The sequence below is a fragment of the Pelobates fuscus genome, chromosome 1, assembly GCF_036172605.1.
Source record: "Pelobates fuscus isolate aPelFus1 chromosome 1, aPelFus1.pri, whole genome shotgun sequence".
Lineage (NCBI taxonomy): Eukaryota > Metazoa > Chordata > Amphibia > Anura > Pelobatidae > Pelobates > Pelobates fuscus.
In genome coordinates, this window is record NC_086317.1 from 182,780,064 (window position 1) to 182,803,960 (window position 23,897).

Sequence of the window (23,897 nt, forward strand, 5' to 3'; positions counted from 1 at the left end):
ACTAAAGAGCGTTCGATCGAGCGGTGCGCCTTCGCTCCTTCCCTCCGACAGAGGGGGCAGATACACAGATTCAAAACCCCTTTGGGCCTACCGCACAATCGGTATACCCCTAGTGGGTCCTGCCGTCTAAAACAGCAGTTGTCTTACCTCCTCGTTCCTGAACCTGAGTTCACACTCATCGACGGGGACACCCCAGCACTTCTCACGTAGAGGCCGATGATCTCCTGGACAACAGACCAGTGGCGCCGAGACGAAGGGAGGTCCACGCAGAAGTTCAGGGGTGCAGCCGTAGAGAACGTGGGCAAAGATAGACCGTCTCACGCCTCTGCCTCTCAGCTACCGTTGAACGATGAGCTTCCCGGCCAATGCACCAAATGATACCGGAGAAACTGACGGAAGCCAAGCACAGAGAGATGGACACAGGTTTCTTCAGGAAGGAAGAGATTCTTTATTGGATCACCGATCGGGACTCAGAGGGACTAGCGTCACCAAAATACAGCAAAGTCTGAGCCCCGGACAATAGTGCAGGCTCCTTATATAGGCATATAACTCCTCCCATATTAAGCTCCACCCGCACATTCTCTTAACCAATCAACACAAATAAGAATTAACTTCCTGTTTGACCGCATGGCTTGTCCAGCACAATGGAGGAGGGGGAATACTATATCCTGTATTCTTGCACATGCTCCGTACACTACTGATCGTATCTTGCCACGTGCAACTAACTGATCGATACGTCAGCATATGCACGTACACATGCCACGTGGTAATCTCGGCCTACTAAATTTATTTTTACCGAGATTCCACCACAATATGACCGAACAGGGAATATACGTAAAGAAAAGTAGAATTCGTGAAATAGAACTTAGTGCATACTGTAGCCTATTTGAATAAGAACTAGCCGAATATGGATTTAGAGCAAGGTGTTTGTGTTTTAATCGTACGAAATAGATTGGTCCTGGGTGACCAAACGGAAATAAGAGAATGCCCGTAATAATATTACTGTGTATATAAATAATAATAGATTAGGTAGTTTCCGTACGAATATGTAAAAGCAGTGATAAAGTGCCGAGCGTTCGTCTGTTTTGGCGTGAACACTGAAATCGGTTAAAAAAGCGTGTATTTGTACAAATATGATAGAGGGAGCCTACCCCTACGTTTTTAGGCCCGAACGGCGGGAAATAGCGGGGCGCTATTTCCTACGCCTAACTTACGTGAACGTGCCGGTCTCGTGACCGGAAACCGGGTACCTTGACCGGGAACCGAGTGGAAGGCCTCAAACGGACAGAGGACTGGTCAGGACGTCTGACTGCTGGAAACAGGAAAAAATTCTGGAGGGAAGCTGGACAGGAAGTGCTGGTTGCTATGGGGACAAAACAATCAGCTGAAAGGCAGAGGTGAGTAGGGGCTGGGAGTTTAAGTAGGGGACTTACTCCTCCCACAAATTCAGGCCTCCACAAGTTCAGGCCTTTTAACATATATAACAAATAGGCCCATTTAGGTAATAGGCATTAATCAAGTTCATTTCCCCCCTCCACCCAGTAATTTCAACATGCCTGCATTTTCTCAGTGAGCCATACAATGCTCTAAGGTGACTTAAAAATGTGTCTGCTTTAAGTCAGCTACATCCCTAGTTAGGTTGATACCGAGGAATGGAAGGGTATGTGTTACCGGTTTTTCAATAGGTCACTACTAACTTTATCTAAATAAATGTCTAACAATTGATTTGGTCAGTTATGGCCATAATCAAGTCATGTGCACATGGATTCAATTTTAGATCTTTGTTTTGTGGAGAAGCCTTTTATTAAAGGATTACTTATAATATTAATCGCTTAAATCCATTGTTATGATATACAGGATGGAGCTGGCAGCCCCATCTTTTTTCATTATGCAAGTTAAACCAATCAGCACAAATATTTGGGCCTTCTTTTCCATCAGAAAGACAAGAATACAAAGACAGAATTGCCCAATGTCAACCCTGAATCAGTTAATAGTTTAGAAAGCTGGATTAGATATACGGCAGAGATCATCGATATTAAAACTTGTGCTGAGGAGCTGATGGAAATTAGCTAGCAAACTTACCCCCTTATATTCTGGTTTTTAACTATTCTATATGTTTCAAAATTGTTTTTAGTGTCACCACCGGAAATGATTTGGCAGACACACATTAACCAATGTATATTTAATCTCATTCAATTTACAAATATGTAATTGGGAATCTTCTGGATCAGATTTTTTCCATTTGAGCAAAGATCAAGGCAACACCTTGTTTTTTTTTTTTTTTATCTTTGACGGATGCAAGTAATAAAAGAGGAAATCTATACATGTGGTTAGCGTTTATAGTCCTGCCTGTTAATAATCTGATTTATTTCACTGTCAGTCACTACTTACATGGTTTTAAGCCCTTTCTGGGAGCCAAACAGGTCAAATCAAGTGTTCTTTGAAATTATGTTGGTTACAATTACGTCTGTTATATGGTTATACGGCTATGTACACGTCCCTCATCTAAGTATGTTATTGTCACACTTTAAATCAACATGTGCCACAAACCAGGTCCACCACTTGGGTGTTACCAATAAACAAAATAAATTGCAACCTGTCTACTCAAATATATTCAGCATTCATTAAACCCCATTTAATTGTATTATTCACCCATAACTTTTCATTAGGCCCTCATTTGGCCACGCTGCAGCTAGATATAGTTATGTTGGGCCCTCATTTGGTCTATCACATATATACAAGACAAGAAAGTGGAGGGTGCACTAAACAGTATTAAAACAATATGTATACTTATCAATAGAGAGGCAACAGATATATCAACATAAAACTCAAAATATACATAAATACATGTGGGAAATAATCCTAAAACATATAGTCCAACTTGTTAGCTAACAAAACAAGTGTTAAAAAAGCATAACATTTCATGCAAATAAAGATATATATATATATATATATATATATATATATATATATATATATATATTAAGGCCGTTTGGCCTGTATTTGTGGGAGGGGCTTAAATTAATTCACTCCCCTATATAAGGGACACCCCTTACCTGACTCATATCGCTTGAGGTCAGCATCAGAATGATTTCCACTTCCGGGTCATCCAGACGCCATGTTACCTGATTACTCCATGAGGTTTTCTAAGCAGAGCTGTGTCAGGAATCCGGCCTACCACCTTCTTTCTTCAATCCATCGCCGTGGATGGTGCCCAAGTGACTCACAAACCGTAAGTCGATCTACCCGTTACGCCAGGCATCAGTCCCACGGCACCATTCACGGGTCAGGTCCTCACTTTACGGCTGCATTTTGTCTAAGTCTGTTCTAAAACTATTGCATGTTCAAGCATATCATTTGTTTAAACCCCCTACCAGTCTTTGGGTGTACTACAGGCTTCTTAGACATTATCACATTTCATGTACAAACCAACGAACCACTGCATTTTCGCCTACACACTGACCCCTACCGGTCATTCAGTGTACTACAGGCTTCTCAGACATTATTGCATTTCATGTAAAAACCAACCAACCACCGCATTTTTCACCTACACACTGACCCCGATCGGTCATTCGATGTACTACAGGCGTCTTAGACGTTTTTTGCATTTTCATATACAAACCAATAAACCACCGCATTTTCACCTACACACTGACCCCTACCGGTTTTGGTGTACTACAGGCTTCTTAGATATTATCGCATTTCATGTACAAATCAACGAACAACTCTTTTTTCGCCTACACACTGACCCCTACTGGTCTTTTGGTGTACTACAGGCTTCTTAGACGTTTTTGCTTTTCATGTACAAAACAATAAACCACTGCATTTTCACCTACACACTGACCCCTACCGGTTTTGGTGTACTACAGGCTTCTTAGATATTATCGCATTTCATGTACAAATCAACGAACAACTCTTTTTTCGCCTACACACTGACCCCTACTGGTCTTTTGGTGTACTACAGGCTTCTTAGACGTTTTTGCTTTTCATGTACAAAACAATAAACCACTGCATTTTCACCTACACACTGACCCCTACCAGTCATTCAGTGTACTACAGGCTTCTCAGACATTATTGCATTTCATGTACAAACCAACGAACCACTGCATTTGCGCCTACACACTGACCCCTACCGGTCATTCAGTGTACTACAGGCTTCTCAGACATTATTGCACTTCATGTACAAACCAACTAACCACAGCATTTTCGCCTACATGCTGACCCCTTCCGGTCAATCAGTATACTATAGGCTTCTCAGACTTTATTTCACTTCTAAGCAAACAAACTAACTACAGCATTTTCGCTTTTATACTGACTCCTATCTGCCAAACGGTAGGATTAACCCCTTAAGGACACATGATATGTGTGACATGTAATAATCCCCTTTTATTCCAGAAGTTTGGTCCTTAAGGGGTTAAAGGGTATTTTAACATACAATCAGCATTTCTGACCCCTACTGGTCAACAGCAAAACAGTCTTCACATGTCATATACAATTTTCCAGCCAATATAAATTACACATAAGATTGTTTTAAACATAACCATAAATTAAACTCCAGCACGGGCTCAACTTCAGGTTTAATTCACAATAATTTACATTTCACATCAAGACCAACAGTGGTTCTATCAACACTGCCACCTACAGGTCTGTCAAGTACATTGACAATTTTCATGGGGTTTTACAAACACCAAAACACTGACACCTATAGGTCAACAGACAAACAACATTTCACATACCAATCAGTATCCAACTACACTGCCACCTATAGGGCACTCGGCAGATCTCCAGTGCACTTGAATTTTGCAACACCATGTTCACTGACCCCTACCATTCAATAAGACATCCAACAATTCACATAGCAAGCACTATATCAACATCTGGTATAAATACATATATTATTACACAATAGCAGACGCATCTGTATATACGTAACTGGTAATATAGTTCACATACATTTTTCACAGCACGCTGCTCACGCAACAGACTTTCCCCTAGCAAGGGGACATACAACATACAAGGTGGAGACAGACCACATTTTCACTTGTACATACGGCACTTAATGGGTTAAGATTGATACATATTTAACCAGTATGGCTACGATGTTTAATATTTACACATCACGGCGCTTTACTTTTCACATATACTGTACGTATTAAGATAAGCTTGGTCTATGCCATATTTCCTTATGCCATACAGTTTTATCCATTCAGGTTACAGTTACTACTAAAAAACCTATAGGGATTGTCAGGTTCAATACCATACTACCAAGTACATACACCTGCTCACGTAGTTATTCATCTCTTACCTTCCCTGGAATAGTAATAGTATACTGGCAATTAGGGTTCTAGGGCCCAATAGGTATTACCCCCTTTTTTCTCTGCATTATGCTTCGGTTAGTGGTCCCGCGAGGCCAACACCCCGCCTCACACTCGGAGGCATACACCCCTCGGGCCACTCGTGAGCTAGCCGCCTCGCATTGTATCATAGAGAGGGCCTCACCTGTCACTCCCCTTCCTATTTTCTGGTTACTGTCACCGAGAGGCCAACATCCTGCCACAACATTTGGTGGCCACTCAAAATCCCCTCGCGCCAAGCATAGATAGAGCCTCTCAAGCCACTTGGCAACTAGCAGGGCCTCACCAGTCACCAAAAAACACCAAGCCTAATCGTTTCGCCTTACGGCTTAGCTAGCAAGCCAGTACAAGAACCCTGGGTACAAATAATAATTGCAGTCTTTATTGTTATTTAAGTATTTCTCAAAAAGATGGTGAAGAATCACCTCTTCCTAGCACCCCGGCTAGAATTGATACACCTTCAAGCAGAGGAGATGTTGCTAGTCCAGCAGCAATCAGATCCTGGACGATCCCACACATTACCACCGACCTAAGGAGGTGACAAATCCCCTACCCTGCTACAGCAAGGAAAGCAGAGTTATTCAAACTCCTCCATACATCAACGGACAACACGGAGGCAGGGGAAGGCCCGGCTACATCAACTCAGGTGACACCCAGGCTATACTAGCCTCACTCATAAACTCATGAGCCAAAAAATTTATGACAGACTGGCAATCTCGAGTTGGTCACCACAGCCCTCACAAGGCTGGGTCTCACGCTACTGTACAACCAGCACCAACCAAAACTCGGTTACCTGGTACAATCAATTCTTATGACACACAAGACGTTAACCCTGCATGTATGATGTCAGCACATTGGGGAAGCAAGGCATATATATGTATGATGATGTATCTGTGGTGGTCAGATCCAGGGATTCCAGGTAAATCGGGAACTGACCATCCCTTGGTTGGGTTGGCAATTGGAATATGTAGAGATGTTTATTTTTGCAGGTACCCATACAGAAGGGATTTTTTCCCAAACAAATGGACGAGCGCTCTCAGGCTCCAGGTACCAGCACCTCTGAACTACCAGAGACCATTGATATGAGTAGTTGCATTGCATATAGACTGTTGCATATATGTTCAAATGGTTCAGGGCACATGACAAACCATGTGTCCCAATACAACTTACAAATAACGTACTCACCATCTGTACACACCAATGCATTTTCAACACTACTGACTCATCACCCTTCCAGACTTGTAGTAGATTTACTAAAGCTCTGGAGCTTCAAAGGGCTCCCATACAGGTATCATAAACACACCTTCAAGGAATATAGCATGCCCTCACTTACAGTCAGCACAACAAAACCATTGGCTGTAAACACACTCACAGCCAAGATTTGCAGAGGGATCTTCCAATCTCCACCATTTACAGCATGGCACCAAACACAAACACATTGGTATTGTCACAAGGAATCGTCCCTTAAACAAAGACTAACCATAGACTTATTGGCACCACACACCTCCGCTACCCCAAGTCTCAACTCCCTCATACCCTCCGAGGAGTTTTCTTACTATACAACACCATTGATCTACCTTTACAGCTATCACTCAAGCATGGGTTGAAGCTTGGTTAAGTAAGACCAATATCATCAACGCTGTAAACGGCTACCATCTACCCTACACACTGGAACTTACATGGCATAAATTGGGCAATCCTTTCCCCGCTCAACTTTCGAGCTACAGATTAGACTACTATCGATATTTGCAGATACTCTGTGCTGGTTATGATAACATATCCAGCGGTCTTACAGTCATACACTATCTAGAAGACTTCTTGTTGATCAAAGATAACATATTTTTCACTAGAAGCCTCACGGCAGCTTAGTCTGGTTGACCACTTGGGCGTCCCAGTACCCCATAAGAAACAGAAGGCCCAGACACTATCATCACATTACTGGGCATATGACTTGAGTCGGCATCCATACACGCAAGTTACCACAAGACAAATAGGGAACATTCTCATCTACATCAATCACTACCTCCTGCTTAGTACTTACAACTGCAAGGAACTACAATCCCTACCAGGTTCCTTAATTTTGCCATGCCAATCATACCACAAGACCACACTTTCACATCCAGAGTACTTTCCCCTTTTTTCCACACTTCCAACATGATGATCAGATGATGTCCCTAGACACCTCAGCAACAGCAGACCTGCACATGGGGGGGAATTTCTTAACCATTTGGCATGGTAAAAGCATGTTCCTTCCAGGATTGTCTGACACTTCTCCAACCAGATGGTCAGACGCGGCGTCTACCACGGGTTTGGCAGCGATCTACCGGGAACGATTGCTTTGGAGCTGTTGTCCATGGCATCCAGGTTTGGAAATTTTTCCACCACCTCAGCCCCTTTGGGAGATCTACCCCATTGTAGCAGGTGCTGTGGCATGGGGTAAATCATGGTCAGGGTCATCAATCCGTTGTTACTCTGACAACTAGGCACCACTAGGTCATATCATCAACAATCGCCACTACTCCTCCATAAGGTAACTCACTTGGTTGGCCACTTATCACATTTCACTTTCATGTACCAGACGGGGGTATACATCCCTGCCGATAATTGTCTAATTTATATTCCAGGCATGTTCATCATACGCTTCCTACAGCCGCCCATACAGTCACGGCCACGCTTTCGTTCCAGAGACAAAATCATGGATTAGACATACTCATGCAGCATAGCATGCACTATCCCACCTAGCACTTTCGTCCCATACTTGTAGAACACATAAAACAGCTTTTCACCTGGCTTAAAGAATCTCATTGGAACACGACATAGCTCAACCTGTGTCATAACATTCTCCTAGGTTTTGCTTCTTTTTGCCACCTTAAACTTAAACTATCTCACACACCATTAATTATATAGTTTACAGGCATTCAACAACACAGGATAACCTATGGCCAAAACTACCATAACTTCATGCTATCATACCAGACAAGAATATACTCAGGTTTTCAGGAATCCATTCTCCCACGTTCCTCTCAGAGATTACCAATAGCCATCCAACTTTTCATCTTTATCGGACCTATTAGATCTACAAACATTCAATTATACTACCAAGTCGGCCATTACCAGCCATGCACATTGCCTTTTATGCCTTTCTCAGGCCAGAGAATTCACTACCATCACCACCACTCAGACAGATCATTGTCTTCAACGATCCCACGTACGTAAACACATATATCATTACCTATTGGCTCTACCACATTCCGAAACGAGTCAACACGGACCAACAGTAGAGATAACATACTATCCTACCCACAACAAATGGTGTTCACTTTCGGTCCTAGATTCCTACCTTCAAAATTCTTCCAGGAATTAAATACTGTAATGCATTTAAGGAAATGTCTGGTTAATTTGTATATATTTGTTGACTGTATTAAATCTTTGATTATTCATTTTTGCCCTCTTTATTTACAGGCCTACCGTATCGTCGGTCTCGGCACACCACAACCGACTTGCTCCCTTTATACTATCCTACGCTTATGCTGGATCCTTACTCCATATACGGCTATTTGCCCCTTACACAAGTATTAAGGCCGTTTGGCCTGTATTTGTGGGAGGGGCTTAAATTAATTCACTCCCCTATATAAGGGACACCCCTTACCTGACTCATATCGCTTGAGGTCAGCATCAGAATGACCCTCCCACCCACTCCTCATTTCAACACTTTCTCTTTTCTTTCCATTTACTTTACTTTCTTACTCCTTGGTGGGCCCTCTTTATTTACAGGCCTACCGTATCGTCGGTCTCAGCACACCACAACCGACTTGCTCCCTTTATACTATCCTACGCTTATGCTGGATCCTTACTCCATATACGGCTATTTGCCCCTTACACAAATATATATAATATGCTTTATTTGCATGAAAGGTTATGCTTTTTTTTTTTTTTTTTTTTAACACTTGTTTTAAGGAAGGCTGGGCCTGAAGTTGTGGGAGATGCCTGGTTCCCTTCTTAAGGAGCACTAGCCCCTCCTCACTACCGTCTCAGGTCTGGCGATTTGCATACCCTAACTTCCGGTCCGGACAAATCTCCATTTTCTCTCCTGCAAACTCGTGGAAACACTTACCTGGTCCTGCAGCTCCTGGTCGGCTGCCACACTGTTCTGCATCCTCGGCGACTAAGCAGGTCACCCCAACCGCTCTCCAACTGGTGCCTATTTAAAATTCAAACCGTAAATCAAGGCCGCCCATCGTGTCGCTCGGCATCATCCTGGGCTGGCTTTATGAATTAACATGCTTCTCCGTTCGTGTCTTGTTTCGTATGGTTCGTGGCACTCAGTTTGGTGGGCTTTCGGGAGCTTGCCCACGAACACCTTGTTCAACGCACAAACTAACATACATGCTCCCTGTTTGTATGGTTTCGTTAAATTGGTTGTGTTCGTATGCGTTCGTTAAAATTGGTAGTGTTCGGTGGTATGCACACATAGCCTTCTAATGGGCCGTTCGCATATTTTCACCAAACACCCTATTTCGGTATTTGTCAAACTGCCGTTTAGTTTAATTTAGGAATACATTATGCTGGCTATTGACCTCTGGTGGTCATACTTGTTTTTACCTATGGTATTATGTGAACCTTTTCACACAGATGGGGTAAGTTACACATTTATGGTTACTGTATATATTTGTATCGTTTGACACTATCATTATCTTGATAAAGACCCAGAAGGGTTGAAACGTTAATGTAGAGGTGGTGATTTTTTGAAATACATTTTGGAAATCCAAGAGAATGCTCCTGTCTTCATTTTTTGTTTATACTATTGCTGGGAAGCACCCGGGTACAAGTTACTGGAGTATAATTTTGTTTTAGGTTGAGTGCCAGAGTTTGGATATTTTTTATATATATCTCAATATATTCCAAAAAATAAGTTTGGCACTCTACATATATATATATATATATATATGAAAAATAAGAATTATGCCAGGGTGCATACCCGTGGTATATATAAAATAATCAAATAAAGTGCACTCCTGGACTTAATATCATGCTACTGGTTTGTTATACAAAAAAAAAAAAGGAACGATCAACATTTTGACCTAGGTCTTTCGCAAGATCAAAGTGCATGAATAACAACAGTGTAAATTTATAGATAAGGGTAATAAGACTTACTAATGTACGTGTAGTGAGCTCCCAAACAAGACGAAGACCCGGAAGTGTGAGGAAGACGTAAAAAAACAAGTGATGCGGTCTGCCGGAATGGAGGAGGATAGCTGGAAATAGGAAGCCAGTGAAGCTGGGTGAAACAAGTGAACGCCGTGATCTTCATCTGAGACCAGCCACCCGGATAGCTGCTGCAACAATATAAATTTACACTGTTGTTATTCATGCACTTTAATCTTGAGAAAGACCTGAATAGGTCGAAACGTCGACCGTTCCTTTTTTTTTTTTTGTATAATGAACCAGTAGCATGATATTAAGTCCAGGAGTGCAGCTTTATTTGATTGTTATATATACACTGAACAAAATTATAAACGCAACACTTGTTTTTGCCCCTATTTTCCATGAGCTGAACTCAAACAAGACTTTTTCAATGTACACAAAAGGCCTATTTCTATCAAATATTGTTCACAAATCTGTTTTAGTGAGCACTTCTTTGCCGAGATAATTCATCCACCTCACAGGTGTGGCATATCAAGAAGCTGATTAGACTGCAAGAGTATTGCAAAGGTGTGCCTTAGGCTGGCCACAGTTAAAGGCCACTCTAAAATGTGCAGTCTTATCACGCTGCACAATGCCACAGATGTTGCAAGTTTTGAGGGAGCGTGCAATTGGCATGCTGACTGCAGGAATGTCCACCACAGCTGTTGCCCGTGAATTGAATGTTCATATCTCTACCATAAGCCGTCTCCAAAGGCGTTTCAGAGAATTTGGCAGTACATCCAACCGGACTCACAGCCGCAGACCACGTGTAACCACACAAGCCCATGACCTCCACATCCAGCATCTTCACCTCCAAGATCGTCTGAGACCAGCCACCCGGACAGCTGCTGCAACAATCGGTTTGCATAACGAATGAATGTCTGCAGAAACTGTCAGAAACTGTCTCAGGGAAGCTCATCTGTATGCTTGTCGTTCTCATCGGGGTCTCGACCCAACTGCAGTTGGTCGTCGTAACCGACTTGAGTGGACAAATGCTCACATTCGATGGCATCTGGCACTTTGTAGAGGTGTTCTCTTCATGGATGAATCCCGGTTTTCACTTTACAGGGCAGATGGCAGACAGCATGTATGGTGTCGTGTGGATGAGCGGTTTGCTGATGTCAACGTTTTGGATCGAGTGACCCATGGTGGCGGTTGGGTTATGGTATGGGCAGGCATACGTTATAGACAATGAATACAGGTGTATTTTATTGATGGCACTTTGTATGCACTGAGATACTGTGACGAGATCCTGAGACCCATTGTTGTGCCATTCATCCTTCACCTCATGTTGCAGAATGATAATGCACGGCCCCATGTTGAAAGGATCTGTACACAATTCCTGGAAGTTCAAAATATCCCAGTTGTTGCATGGCCAGCATACTCACCAGACATGAGCATGTTTGGGATGCTCTGGATAGCATGTTCCAGGTGCTGCACAGTCATTGAAGAGGAGTGGACCATCATTCCACAGGCCACAATCAACAACCTGATCAACTCTGTGCTAGGCAAATGATGGTCACACCAGATACTGACTGGTTTTCGGCCCCCTGGACCTCCCCAATACAGTAAAACTGTATTGGGGAGGTCCCAATACAGGCCAGCCCAAGGCACACCTGTGCAATAATCATGCTGTCTAATCAGCATCTTGATATGCCACACCTGTAAGGTGGATGGATTATCTCGGCAAAGGAGAAGGGCTCACTAACACAGATTTGAAGTGTGCAAGTCTCACTTGGCCTTCCACAACATGTGCTTCATACGGCCCTCCGTGGGTAACCTACTACGACCACCATTTTAGGGCATATATGTGATGTGGTCAGTGGTACCATGTTACTCAAATGTCTCATCATTATCATCTCTAATTAACAGTCCTACCATTACGGGCCTCTCAAGGGTCAAGCTGGTTATATACACGTTATGAAATGGAAATTGCAACTGCTCCACAGCTCAACAACCATTATTCAACGTATGTCCTATAATTTCACACACCTGCTAATTCTCATACTGCCCTTACATGGCCACCTCACTATTAATTAATCGCTATGAGCTCTCTCGGCCTTCTGCTGCAATATCTCTATACACGGCCCTCACTAGGCCTTTGTCACGGTTTCACTTTCGACAAACAGACAGCCGTTGTCGTCCCAGGAGTGCCCAGCAGGGGATTTGAACCAGGGTACTTTGCAGTCCTGGGGCTGCTATTTTGCCTCTGAGCCACCATACAGCTCAACTAATAACCAGAAGTCTATCTTGCCTTGTATCCAGCACTGGGGGCTGGACGTTATTCTGTGGCTGCTCCAACATTCTCAGCACACCTGAAGCTGATGGCCTCATTAGCCAGGTATAAAACACTGCCTCTCCCAGAAGGCAGTGTCAGTTCCTTGAGTCTGGTGATTGGTTTACTGTTTCCTGTTCTCCAGTTTGCTCTTGACTTCGGCTTGTGTTTTCGTTTATTCTGACTTCTGGCATCCTCTGACCCTTGGCTTCCCACGACTCTTCTCCTGGTGTATCTGTTCCTGTACCGCGACTCGGAATTATCGTGCACAGCCCCCATGCACCGACTCACAGGCCAGGTGTATTCTTGCCTGACCACCTTGGCCTGTGTTTTCTTGCAAGGGTGAGCATACATCTCTGCCTGCCGGACTCCCAACCCAGGTAAGCCCTGACAGCCTTCACAACATACATTACATACAGCCATCTGTGGGCAATCCACTATGACACAATTTCGACTACTCATTTGGACAATTACATACAACATTTCCAGCTTTACAAGGGTCAACTACAACCCTATTTTACTACGGTTGACTATTCCTCTTGGCTTTATTAGGCCTACGCAGTTCTTTCCCATACAACCCTCTCTTTGCACTACTCCTGTCACAGGCTAGATCTCACATATTTCGCTTCCTGCTAGTAAACTAGAGATGTTCCCATCGTTTTCATGCATGCTTCAGGTCTTTATTGTGGAAGGAACTCTTAATTAGCTTATGCACTACTAGGTATTCATATTCATATTGATTGGCTAGGTTACACATAATCATAAGTTCCATTATTATCTAGTTTTCTGCTATCCCTACTCCTTTTGTTGAAGTTGTAATCCATAATCACAACACAGGTATGTTTTACCCTCATCTCAATTAGCACTTACACCATCCTGGACATATTCCAAGTAGCATTTCCAAGGTTGCTCTCTATAATATTCCTTTCTCAAGCTCAACCAAATACTAGTTGGACAAGATACGTATGCACCAACATACTGTCTATCTAAGGATAGATAAACTTGCTGTAAAGAGTATTGGTGCGGACCATATTCGAATATAATTGTAGTTCTGTCCCACGAGACCAACATTCCTGCCACTTCATTCGGTGTTTTGATGTCCAGTATGGCTGTCCGTGCCGTGCTTTTTCAAGTCATAAGTGACGCGCTCAACACTTGGGTTTCCGACCATGCGCGCTTGTAGCGGCATGCGTTTTATTATTCTGGCATGCGTGAGTTTTGGTATTTAAAGGGACAGCATGCTAAATTTTAAATCACTATTTTGGCATTTTTTTTTGAGCAAAAAATGTTTATTTGAGGGACTAGAAGAAAGTCATATGGACTAGATATATATATGCATGGCCTTATTGTTTTTACAGTCCCATCAAAACATATGATTCTTCACCAGGGAAGCATAAGGAGAAATCTAACCGATGTTTGAGCTGTAATCTTATTGCAGACTTGATGCAGAGCATGGCTTGCAAATGTAGCAAATGACTGTAAAAAGTGTTCCCTACAAGAAGACTTAAAACAATTGATAGCACTAGACAATGTACAGAGGTGGGCTGCAAAATTGAGCATTTTAGTTATGAAGGAAGTTTAACAAAGTTTAATCTCTCAAGTTTGGAAAATCGGTGCCTCAGAGAGGATATCATATCATTATACAAATATATTCAGGGCCAATACAAACCATTGTCTATTCATAAACAGGACTATATATAGGACACAAGGTCACATATTTAGAGTAAAAGAATAAAGGAGATTTAGTCTAAGGCAAAGGAAAGGGTTTTCTACAGTAAGTACAATAAGGATGTGGAATTCACTACCTAAATAGGTGGTTTTATCAGAGTCTATACAGATGTTTAAACAGAAATTAGATAAATACTTGCAAAAACAAAATATACAAGGATATCATTTTTAAGTAGTGGAGTAATAGCTTCTAGATCCAAAGAGATATCTGACTGCGATCCTGGGGTCAAGAAGGAAATTTGTCCTAGTTTGTTGCAAAATTGGGAGTGCTTCAGACTGTGTTTTACTTTCTTTTGGATCAACAGCCAAAAACAAATGTGAGAAAGGCTGAACTTGATGGACACATGTCTTTTCAGCTATGTAACTATGTAAAAGATATTTCAAGCACTAGCTGAAGGTTCAAGGTAATTCTCCAGTGCCAGGAAAAGAACCTGTTTTCCTAGCACTATAGAATCATGGAGTGCCCCCCTCCCGCGGGGCTGAAGGGGTTAAAACTCCTTCAGACACTTACCTGAATCCAGCACTGATGTCCCTCGGTGCTGGGTCAGGCTCCGCCCATGCTCCTCCCCTGCCGGCGGGGGAGAACTTACGCGCATGCGTGGCAATCGCTGTGTTCGCGCATTAGACCTCCCCATAGAAAAGCATTTTTCAATGCTTTCCTTTGATCTCAAGCATAGCGTGAGGATGTCCAGTATCGTTTAGACAAAAGTCGTCTAAGAAGCCGGAAGTCCTTCTAGTGGCTGTCTGGTAGACAGCCACGAGAGGAGGACTTAACCCTGCAGGGTAAATATTGCAGTTTATAAAAACTGCAATAATTACACTTGCAGGGTTAAGGGTGATGGGAGTTGGCACGCAGACCATTTCAATGGGCTGAAGTGGTCTGGGTGCCTACAGTGTCCCTTTCAGATAAACTACAGAAAAGCTACATCCATCTAAGCATTTCAGAATTGAGCCTCCTTCCTCTGAAGCAGGCAAAAACTTGGATATATTAGAATTTTCTGAAGATGAGGAAGTAAATCACTCTTCTCGAGAACTGGACTCTAGATCTGTAGATAAATTAATTATGCTATGTTAGTGAGGATTCCAGAAGAGAACTCTCATATTCAGGAATCTGACAGATATTTTAAGGATTTCAAGTCTAAAAGAATTACATTCCCAGTTCATTCGGCTATTAAAGAAGTCATTGCTCAAGAATGGAGCTCTTTGCTCCTAATGACAGCAGGTCATGGAACACTATTCCAAAAATAAATGCAGCAATCTTCTGCATGGCTAAGAGGACAACTCTGCCTATAATGAGCTTACATGGATGAGTTGCCAATTATGGTACAACATGGAGGTACAACATGAAGGTAGGGGATATGGTCCAACAAAGAGAAACAATTGCATTCTAATCTGAGAGAAATGAAAAAATTTCCAGAGCTCTGCAAGAATTTCTACCCTCCATTGCATACTCATGGGTTCTGATTCAAACAGACAACAGAGCAGTAGCATCACATGTGAACCATCAAAGTGACACTAGCAGCAAGCTTCTGGTGAGAGAATGGTCTTCCCTGGTGGAATTTGTGTAGTACAATCTTCAGGGTCTGAAAGCAATTTACCTACCAGGTCAAGAAAATATTGCATTCCTTCACCTACCGTTGATTTACCGCCTATTGAGAAAAGTTTGGTCAGAAGGAAGGAAGATAATAGCAATCATTCAAGTGTGGCTGAGGAGACCTTGGCTCCCACTCCTGAGCAAGATGAGTTTGGTGAAACACTGGCCGCTACCGTTGAGAAGAGATTTGTTGAGTCAAGGCCCAGCAGTTCATCCCATGGGGGCCTGGCTCTTGAAAAGAAGAGGCTCTTACAACTAGGCTTATCAGATGCGGTTATCAATATTCAATTGAAGTCAAGAAAAAAATACACATCAAATTGCCATTATCGTGTATGGGAAACTTTCAAAATTTAGACAAAAAATAAGAAGGCGGGTCTGCTTTATCCTTCCCATTCTCATATTCTGGAATTCCTTCAAGCTGGACTAGAGAATGCACTTAGCCCAAGTACTTTGAAAATGCAGACTACGGCTTTATCAGCCTTATTTTTCTTTGGCATCAGACCCTCTTATAGCAAGATTTTTAAAGGCTACCTTACACATCAGACCTCCCAAAAGGAATTATATGCCTCCATGGGATCTTCCTCTCATCCTGAATGTATTAACGGGAAATCCCTTTGCTCCATTAGATGAGGTGAATCAGACATTGCTAAGATACAAGACATTATTCCTGGTTGCTCCAAGATCAGCAAGAGATGGATGTCCAAGATCCAAGCCTTTTCCTGTGATGATACATATAGAAAGGTGTTCCAAGACAGAATGATCTTGAGATCGAAGCATTCATTTTTGTTTAAAGGGGCACTATAGTCATTAAAACAACTTTAGCTTAATGAAGCAGTTTTGGTGTATAGATCATGTCCTTGCAGTCTCACTGCTCAATTCTCTGCCATTTAGGAGTTAAATTACTTTGTTTATGAACCCTAGACACACCTCCCTGCATGTGACGTGCACAGCCTTCCATAAACACTTTCTGTAAAGAGTCATCTAAAGTTTATCCTTCCTTTATTGCAAGTTCTGTTTAATTTAGATTTTCTTATCCCCTGCTATGTTAATAGCTTGCTAGATCCTGCAAGAGCCTCCTGTATGTGAATAACATTCAATTTACACAGAAAGAGAGAGACAATTATTTAAGGCAAATTACATCTGATTGAAAGTGAAACCAGTTTTTTTCCATGCAGGCTGTGCCAATCAGAGCCAGGGGAGGTGTGACAAGCGCTGCATAAACCGAAACAAAGTGATTTAACTCCTAAATGACAGTAAATTGAGCAGTGAAACCTGAGAAGTATGACCTATACACTAAAACTGCTTCATTAAGCTAAAGTTGTTTAGGTGACTAGTGTTCCTTTAAAGTTGTTTCTAATTTTCTTCTGATTCAGGAAGTTTACCTTCCTTTTATCCAAATCCTACCTTGGACTTGGCAGTTGAACACTATCAATTAGATAAAAGAGAATGACTGTTTAACCTGTGTAGCTCTGCTGGGTAACAGGAACATAAAATAATCCAGGCAAATAAATACAGCAGACAATAATCTCGGTAGCGTTGCAAGAATCCTTCCTTCCCAAGAACTAGACGACACATAGGCTGGGAGTGAACTGAGGTCTTTATTCACAGTTCCAGAATTTATGCAAGTCCCCAATCAAGGGGTTTCCATACTGACATAACAGGGGCATTCTGCACATTTCTCCCATCAGGCACTGCTGGGCGAGAGGGATACTCCCACTAAAATATACAGTTAAGTGGATTATCACTCCGTGCAGCAGAACCGGCATTTTGCACTAAAACCCATAACTTTTACAATATTCCCTTTATTTAAACAAATGGATGTTCGGTAGATAGCTGAGGTCTGAGCGCACATTTCGTGAAAGTACCGCTCAGATCCCAGCATAAATAACCAAACTCCGCACGAAACAAGTATTACATTCAAGTTATCTTCAAACTACCGATTGACTTTAGGGAACCACTTTACCGAAGGACCGGGGCTCCCGAACGGCTTGGAAGTACAGTGGTATTCGTGCCGCCGAGTAGCCGATTTTAGTTCCAGGCGCTTGATGACAAAATACCGCTGGGCTAACAAAGGATCCAAGATGGCCGGCCGCCGCGTGGTCGGTAGCCGAACGGCGGCCACCCTGAATCCCTCTAATTACCGATTGCAACAATGCTGCAATCCTTAATGGGAGCCACACGACCTCCTGTGTGTGGTCTCCCTTCGGTAGTTTGTTCGTTTCACGAACAGTGTTGAAAATCACAGTTCGTGAAACTGTTGTATGAATGCTGGCGGTTTTTCATGCCGCCAGCATACGAACGCTATTGTTCGCATGGAACCTATGCAGCATACACATACTTGGTTCTTAAAGGTATACACACATCTTTAGGATAACACAGTAAACAGTGGCTAATCCGCCACAACCTGTCAGTATCCCAGACCTTCCATAAATCAGGTCAATTATTTGTTCTTCTTTCAGGGTACAGAAATGGGAAGCAGCATTTGCATCTTGCATCTAATTTAATAGAAAAGTTAAAAAATCCCAATAATCACGTCCATAGAAAGTCACTAATAGGATAAAATCCCAGTCCAATCTGAAAAAGTCTTGGAAAATAATAAAATCTTTTTTTATATCTCTTTAAAATATTGAAGGTAGACATACAAAATAGGGATGAAGTAATCATGGATTGCTTTGCATGATTAGCTATGAAAGGTGCTTATTTTTGGCTGTTTAAGAGGTAATGTTACCTGCACTATTCATGGCATTTTAATTGCTATGAGTAGTTATTTAAGCACTCAAGCACTTTTCCTGGCAAGTTCACTTTATAAGGGGGGTGGGTGAGTGACACCTGCCTGAAAGGAGAGAGTTGCAGCCTAGTGCAGGGTTGAAGAAATAGCTTTGGTGACTGGAGCTGTAGCATTACAGAGTCTCTCACAGCAGCTATGAAGCTCACTTGTCTGAGTTACTCCGAGTACAGGAGCTCCATCACAGCATTCTACTAGGTCTTTGGCTACATCATGGGCTGATTGGGCAGATGTTTCTTTTGATGAAATATGCAGGGCAGCCACTTGGTCTTCTCCAATGACCTTCATTAAGCACTACAAATTGAATGTGGCATCTTCCTCTCTCATTTATAGGAGGTGTATTGTCCTATGTTTCTTCTGTACAATAAAGTGTTCTGGCATTAATCTGTAGGCTTTGTGTGTGGGGGTTCATTGCCTCCCCCCATCCTTTATTTTTTAGTTTCCTTATCTTGGGTATTACCTTAAGTGATGCTGACATAAATAACCAGGAAAAAGGAAAATGTATCCCTTACATACCATAATTTTCTTTTACCTGCCCATATGTTTCCTCCTGAGTTTTTTAATTGACTGAGGTATGGAAGGAAGAGGGACATTTTATGCCTACAGTTTGAGTAATTGTTTACTGTCTTGTTCTGGCTGGGGTTGGAGCTACCCATAAGTGATTCTGCCATGATAAATAGCCAGGAGAAGAAAATTACAGTAAGTATGTGATACATTTTCCTTATTTGTGGAGAGTTGATAAAGGCATTGTAATTTTTAGACCAAAATTTTAAAAATTTAGTTGAGTTGGTGATTTTTTTATTTTTGTGGTTAAGTATTGCATATCCCTTATCGGTTCTCCACAATTTCTGGTTTAAATAATACATTGATATAAGTGAATACATCAAGAATCTATATGCTCAAGCTTGACTATGATATTATAGGTGCCTGGCTTTAAGTAAATATTAAGTCTATCAGCATCTTGTCTCTAATGTTAACAGAAAGTTATTTTTTTCCCTTTCAATTAAGATTTGATTACACTGGATGTGGAAGTTCAGAGGGGAATATCAAAGATGGTACAATTGGAAAGTGGAAGAAAGACGTCCTTTCTGTTCTTGATAACGTATCTGAAGGACCTCAGGTTAATTTATTTACATAGTATTACTGCAATAAAGTATCAAGAAATGTGTCTTGTTTATATATTTAAAAAACACTCCAAGCATCATGACTGCTACAGCAAGCAGTGTAATTATGGTGCCTATAGTTCCCTTCTGCACACCCCCAAATGTGAGTAGTCAAACCATTTGCTAACAGTTTGGCAACTTACTGAGATCTGATCGTTTCTAATAGCTCTCCTGAGCTAAAACCTATGCCATCTATTTGGCTGAGAGCATCAGCTGATCAATGTCAGCCAATGAGCTTGGCCCTTAGCCAAGCTTATCTCAAATCAAAAATCTTCCACTTTCACATGGAGGAGGTGCTTAGCACCCAGCAAAATTGAGGTACATTGTGAAATAGTTAGCATCCGGTTTTACTACTTTCACCTGGGCACTCTTGGCACTATAACTACTACTACAGCATGCTTGGTTATGGTACGTGCAGTGTTGCTATAATGTTGTTAACAATACAATTTGATACATATACAGTTGCAATCAAAATAATTCAACCTCAGGTTTATTGTCAAAACGTATAGACTTTCAGCTGTTTGCAATAAATAAATGAAACTAAAGCAATTGAAATAGATCAACAAAACTAATGATATCCAAATTCAGCTGAAAATGCAACTTCCAATGACTTCTCCAGTCTCACAATTATTTAGCCCCCTGAATAGTATCCTTCACAACAACACACATGCAAAACAGTTGTTGTCTCAAGCTCAGCTGATGCAACTAACCAAGGACTTTATTAGTTGCACCAGGTGTGCTTGAGCTGGAACACTTGAAATACCTGAACTGGCTCGGGATTTGTTGAGTGTCACTTTTGACTACATGTTAGAAATATGGCTAAGTAAAAAAATTGGTCTACAAAGTTAAAAGAAGAGATCATCACCCTTCACAAACAGGGCACAGGATACAAAAAGACAGCGAAGGCACTGAATGTTCCTAGAGACACGTCAGAAGCATAGTTTGCAAGTTCAAAGTTGAAGGAACAGTGGTTACACTACCTGGACTGGGCAGAAAAGGGAAACTATCAATGGCTGCAACCAGATTTCTCAGGTGGCAGGTTGCGCTGTCAAGTAACTGCAAAAGACCTGCAGCAAGATTTGGTGGCAACATATACTGAGGTTTCAGTGAGCACAGTAAGGTGGTTTTTGGGATTCTGTTTTATGGAGTGATGAAAATAACTTTTCGGCCCAATGTATCAGCGATATGTCTGGAGAATGAAGAATACCCTGAAAAGAACACTCTGCCTACAGTTAAGCATGGTGGGGGCTCAGGGATGCTCTGGGGTAGCTTTTCATTTTCTGACACTGGAAAACCTGTAATGTGTGTAAGGAAAGATGGGTTCAATGAAGTATCAGGAAATCCTAGAAGAAAACATGCCATCTGTGAGGAAGCATTGGACCTTCCAACAATACAATGATCCCAAGCATACCTCAAATTCCACCACCAGCTCTGGAAAAATGCTACAGTGGCCATCACAGTCACCTGGCTTGAGCCCAATAGAAAATCTCTGGTAGGATTTGTGTCTGGCTATGCATCTAGTTTGCAGCAGCTCCTAACAGCAAAAGGGTGCTCTACTAAGTACTAAAGATGCTTGTCGTCAGTGGTGTATCCTGGTTTTGTGCTGCCCTAGGCAGGACAAAACTCAGGCGCCCCCCTGCGCGCGCCACCCCCACCCAACCTTTACCCCGCCCCGCATTCTAAATACACACACACACACACATTCACTGACAGATACGCATACACTAGCTAACAGAAACACACACTCGCTAACAGAAACACACACACACTAACAGACACACACTCAGTCACACACTCAGTCACTTGCAGACACAAACTAGCAGACACACACACTCACTAACATACACACACACACACTCACAGGCAAACACACTAACAGACACACTCACACTCACTAACAGACACACACACACTAACAGACACACACTAACAGACACACACTAACAGACACACACTAACAGACAGACACACACTAACAGACACTCACACTCACTAACAGACACTCACTAACATACACTCACTAACAGACACTCACTAACACACTCACAGACACTCACACTCACTAACAGACACTCACTAACAGACACTCACACTCACTAACAGACACTCACACTCACTAACAGACACTCACACTCACTAACAGACACACACACACACTCACTAACAGACACTCACTAACAGACACACACACTCACTAACAGACGCTCACTAACAGACACTCACTAACAGACACTCACTAACAGACACACACACTCACTGACACACACACTCACTAACAGACACTCACACTCACTAACAGACACTCACACTCACTAACAGACACTCACACTCACTAACAGACACTCACACTCACTAACAGACACACACACTCACTAACAGACACTCACTAACAGACACACACACTCACTAACAGACACTCACTAACAGACACTCACTAACAGACACTCACTAACAGACACTCACTAACAGACACTCACACTCACTAACAGACACTCACTAACAGACACTCACTAACAGACACTCACTAACAGACACTCACTAACAGACACTCACTAACAGACACTCACTAACAGACACTCACTAACAGACACTCACTAACAGACACACACACTCACTAACATACACTCACTAACAGACACTCACTAACAGACACTCACTAACAGACACACACACTCACTAACAGACACTCACTAACAGACACACACACTCACTAACAGACACACACACTCACTCTCACTAACAGACACTCACACTCACTCTCACTAACAGACACTCACACTCACTCTCACTAACAGACACTCACACTCACTCTCACTAAAAGACACTCACACTCACTAACAGACACTCACTCACGCACATTAACACTTTTTTTTTTTTTTTTTTAACTTAAACCCCCCCAGCCTCCTTACCTTTGGGAATGCTGGGGGGGGTCATGTTTTTTCCCTGGTGGTCCAGTGGCTGCTGGGCGGTCAGGCGGCGCTAGTGGGCGGCCGGCGAGGGAGCACTTTCTCTGAGCTGTCTGCTCAGCTCCCTCGCGCGCCGCACAGTGAGGCTGGGAGGCGGAGCCGGAATATGACGTCATATTCCGGCTCCCAGCCTCACTGTGCGGCGCGCGAGGGAGCTGAGCAGACAGCTCAGAGAAAGTGCTCCCTCGCCGGCCGCCCACTAGCGCCGCCTGACCGCCCAGCAGGTCGGTTAGCCGCAAGGCTAACAAGACATTTGCCTTGGGCATTTGGGGGGCGGCTTTTTTTGCCGCCCCCTGGAAAATGCCGCCCAAGGCAAATGCCTTGTTTGCCTCGCGGCTAATACACCCCTGCTTGTCGTAAAGGGGTTAAATAATTTTGAGACTCGGGGGGTCATTATAAGTTAGATTTTCAGTTGAATTTGGGGAAACAATTTGAATTATTTGTTGTGTTGAGCTTTTTCAATTGCTCTTGTTTGGTTTGTTCTAGGGATGCACCTAAATTACGGATGGGCCATTTCAACCAAAAATGTGCCAAATGTGCCAAAAACTCCAGACACACAAAACGCTTATTACCACTACACTTGGTACAAGCTAGCGGAAAAATTATCCCACGCTAAAGGTTCAAAATATGCCTTTTGAAATACCCTTGGATGTCTTCTTTAAGAAATGGCATGGCTTTATGGTGTATTTGGATTATATAGCCTGGTAAAATACTCTAAAATGGGACATGGGCAGAGCGCAAAAATTTAAAGTTTGAAAAAAACTGGAATGGCTATGTCCCAAATGTGCCCCTCCAATGTCCACATATACCTGGCAAATGTACATACGGGGGTATTGCTGTACTCGGCC

At 42.5% G+C, this 23,897-nt stretch overlaps 1 protein-coding gene across 1 annotated transcript in view; it reads left to right on the forward strand.

Moving 5' to 3' along the window:
• ABHD10 (abhydrolase domain containing 10, depalmitoylase) overlaps positions 1 to 23,897 on the forward strand; it is a 171,525-nt gene that overhangs the window by 112,881 nt on the left and 34,747 nt on the right. The window contains exon 3 of the mRNA XM_063453169.1: positions 19,929 to 20,040. Within this exon, the coding sequence (XP_063309239.1) occupies positions 19,929 to 20,040 (112 nt within the window). The remainder of the gene's footprint in view (positions 1 to 19,928; positions 20,041 to 23,897) is intronic.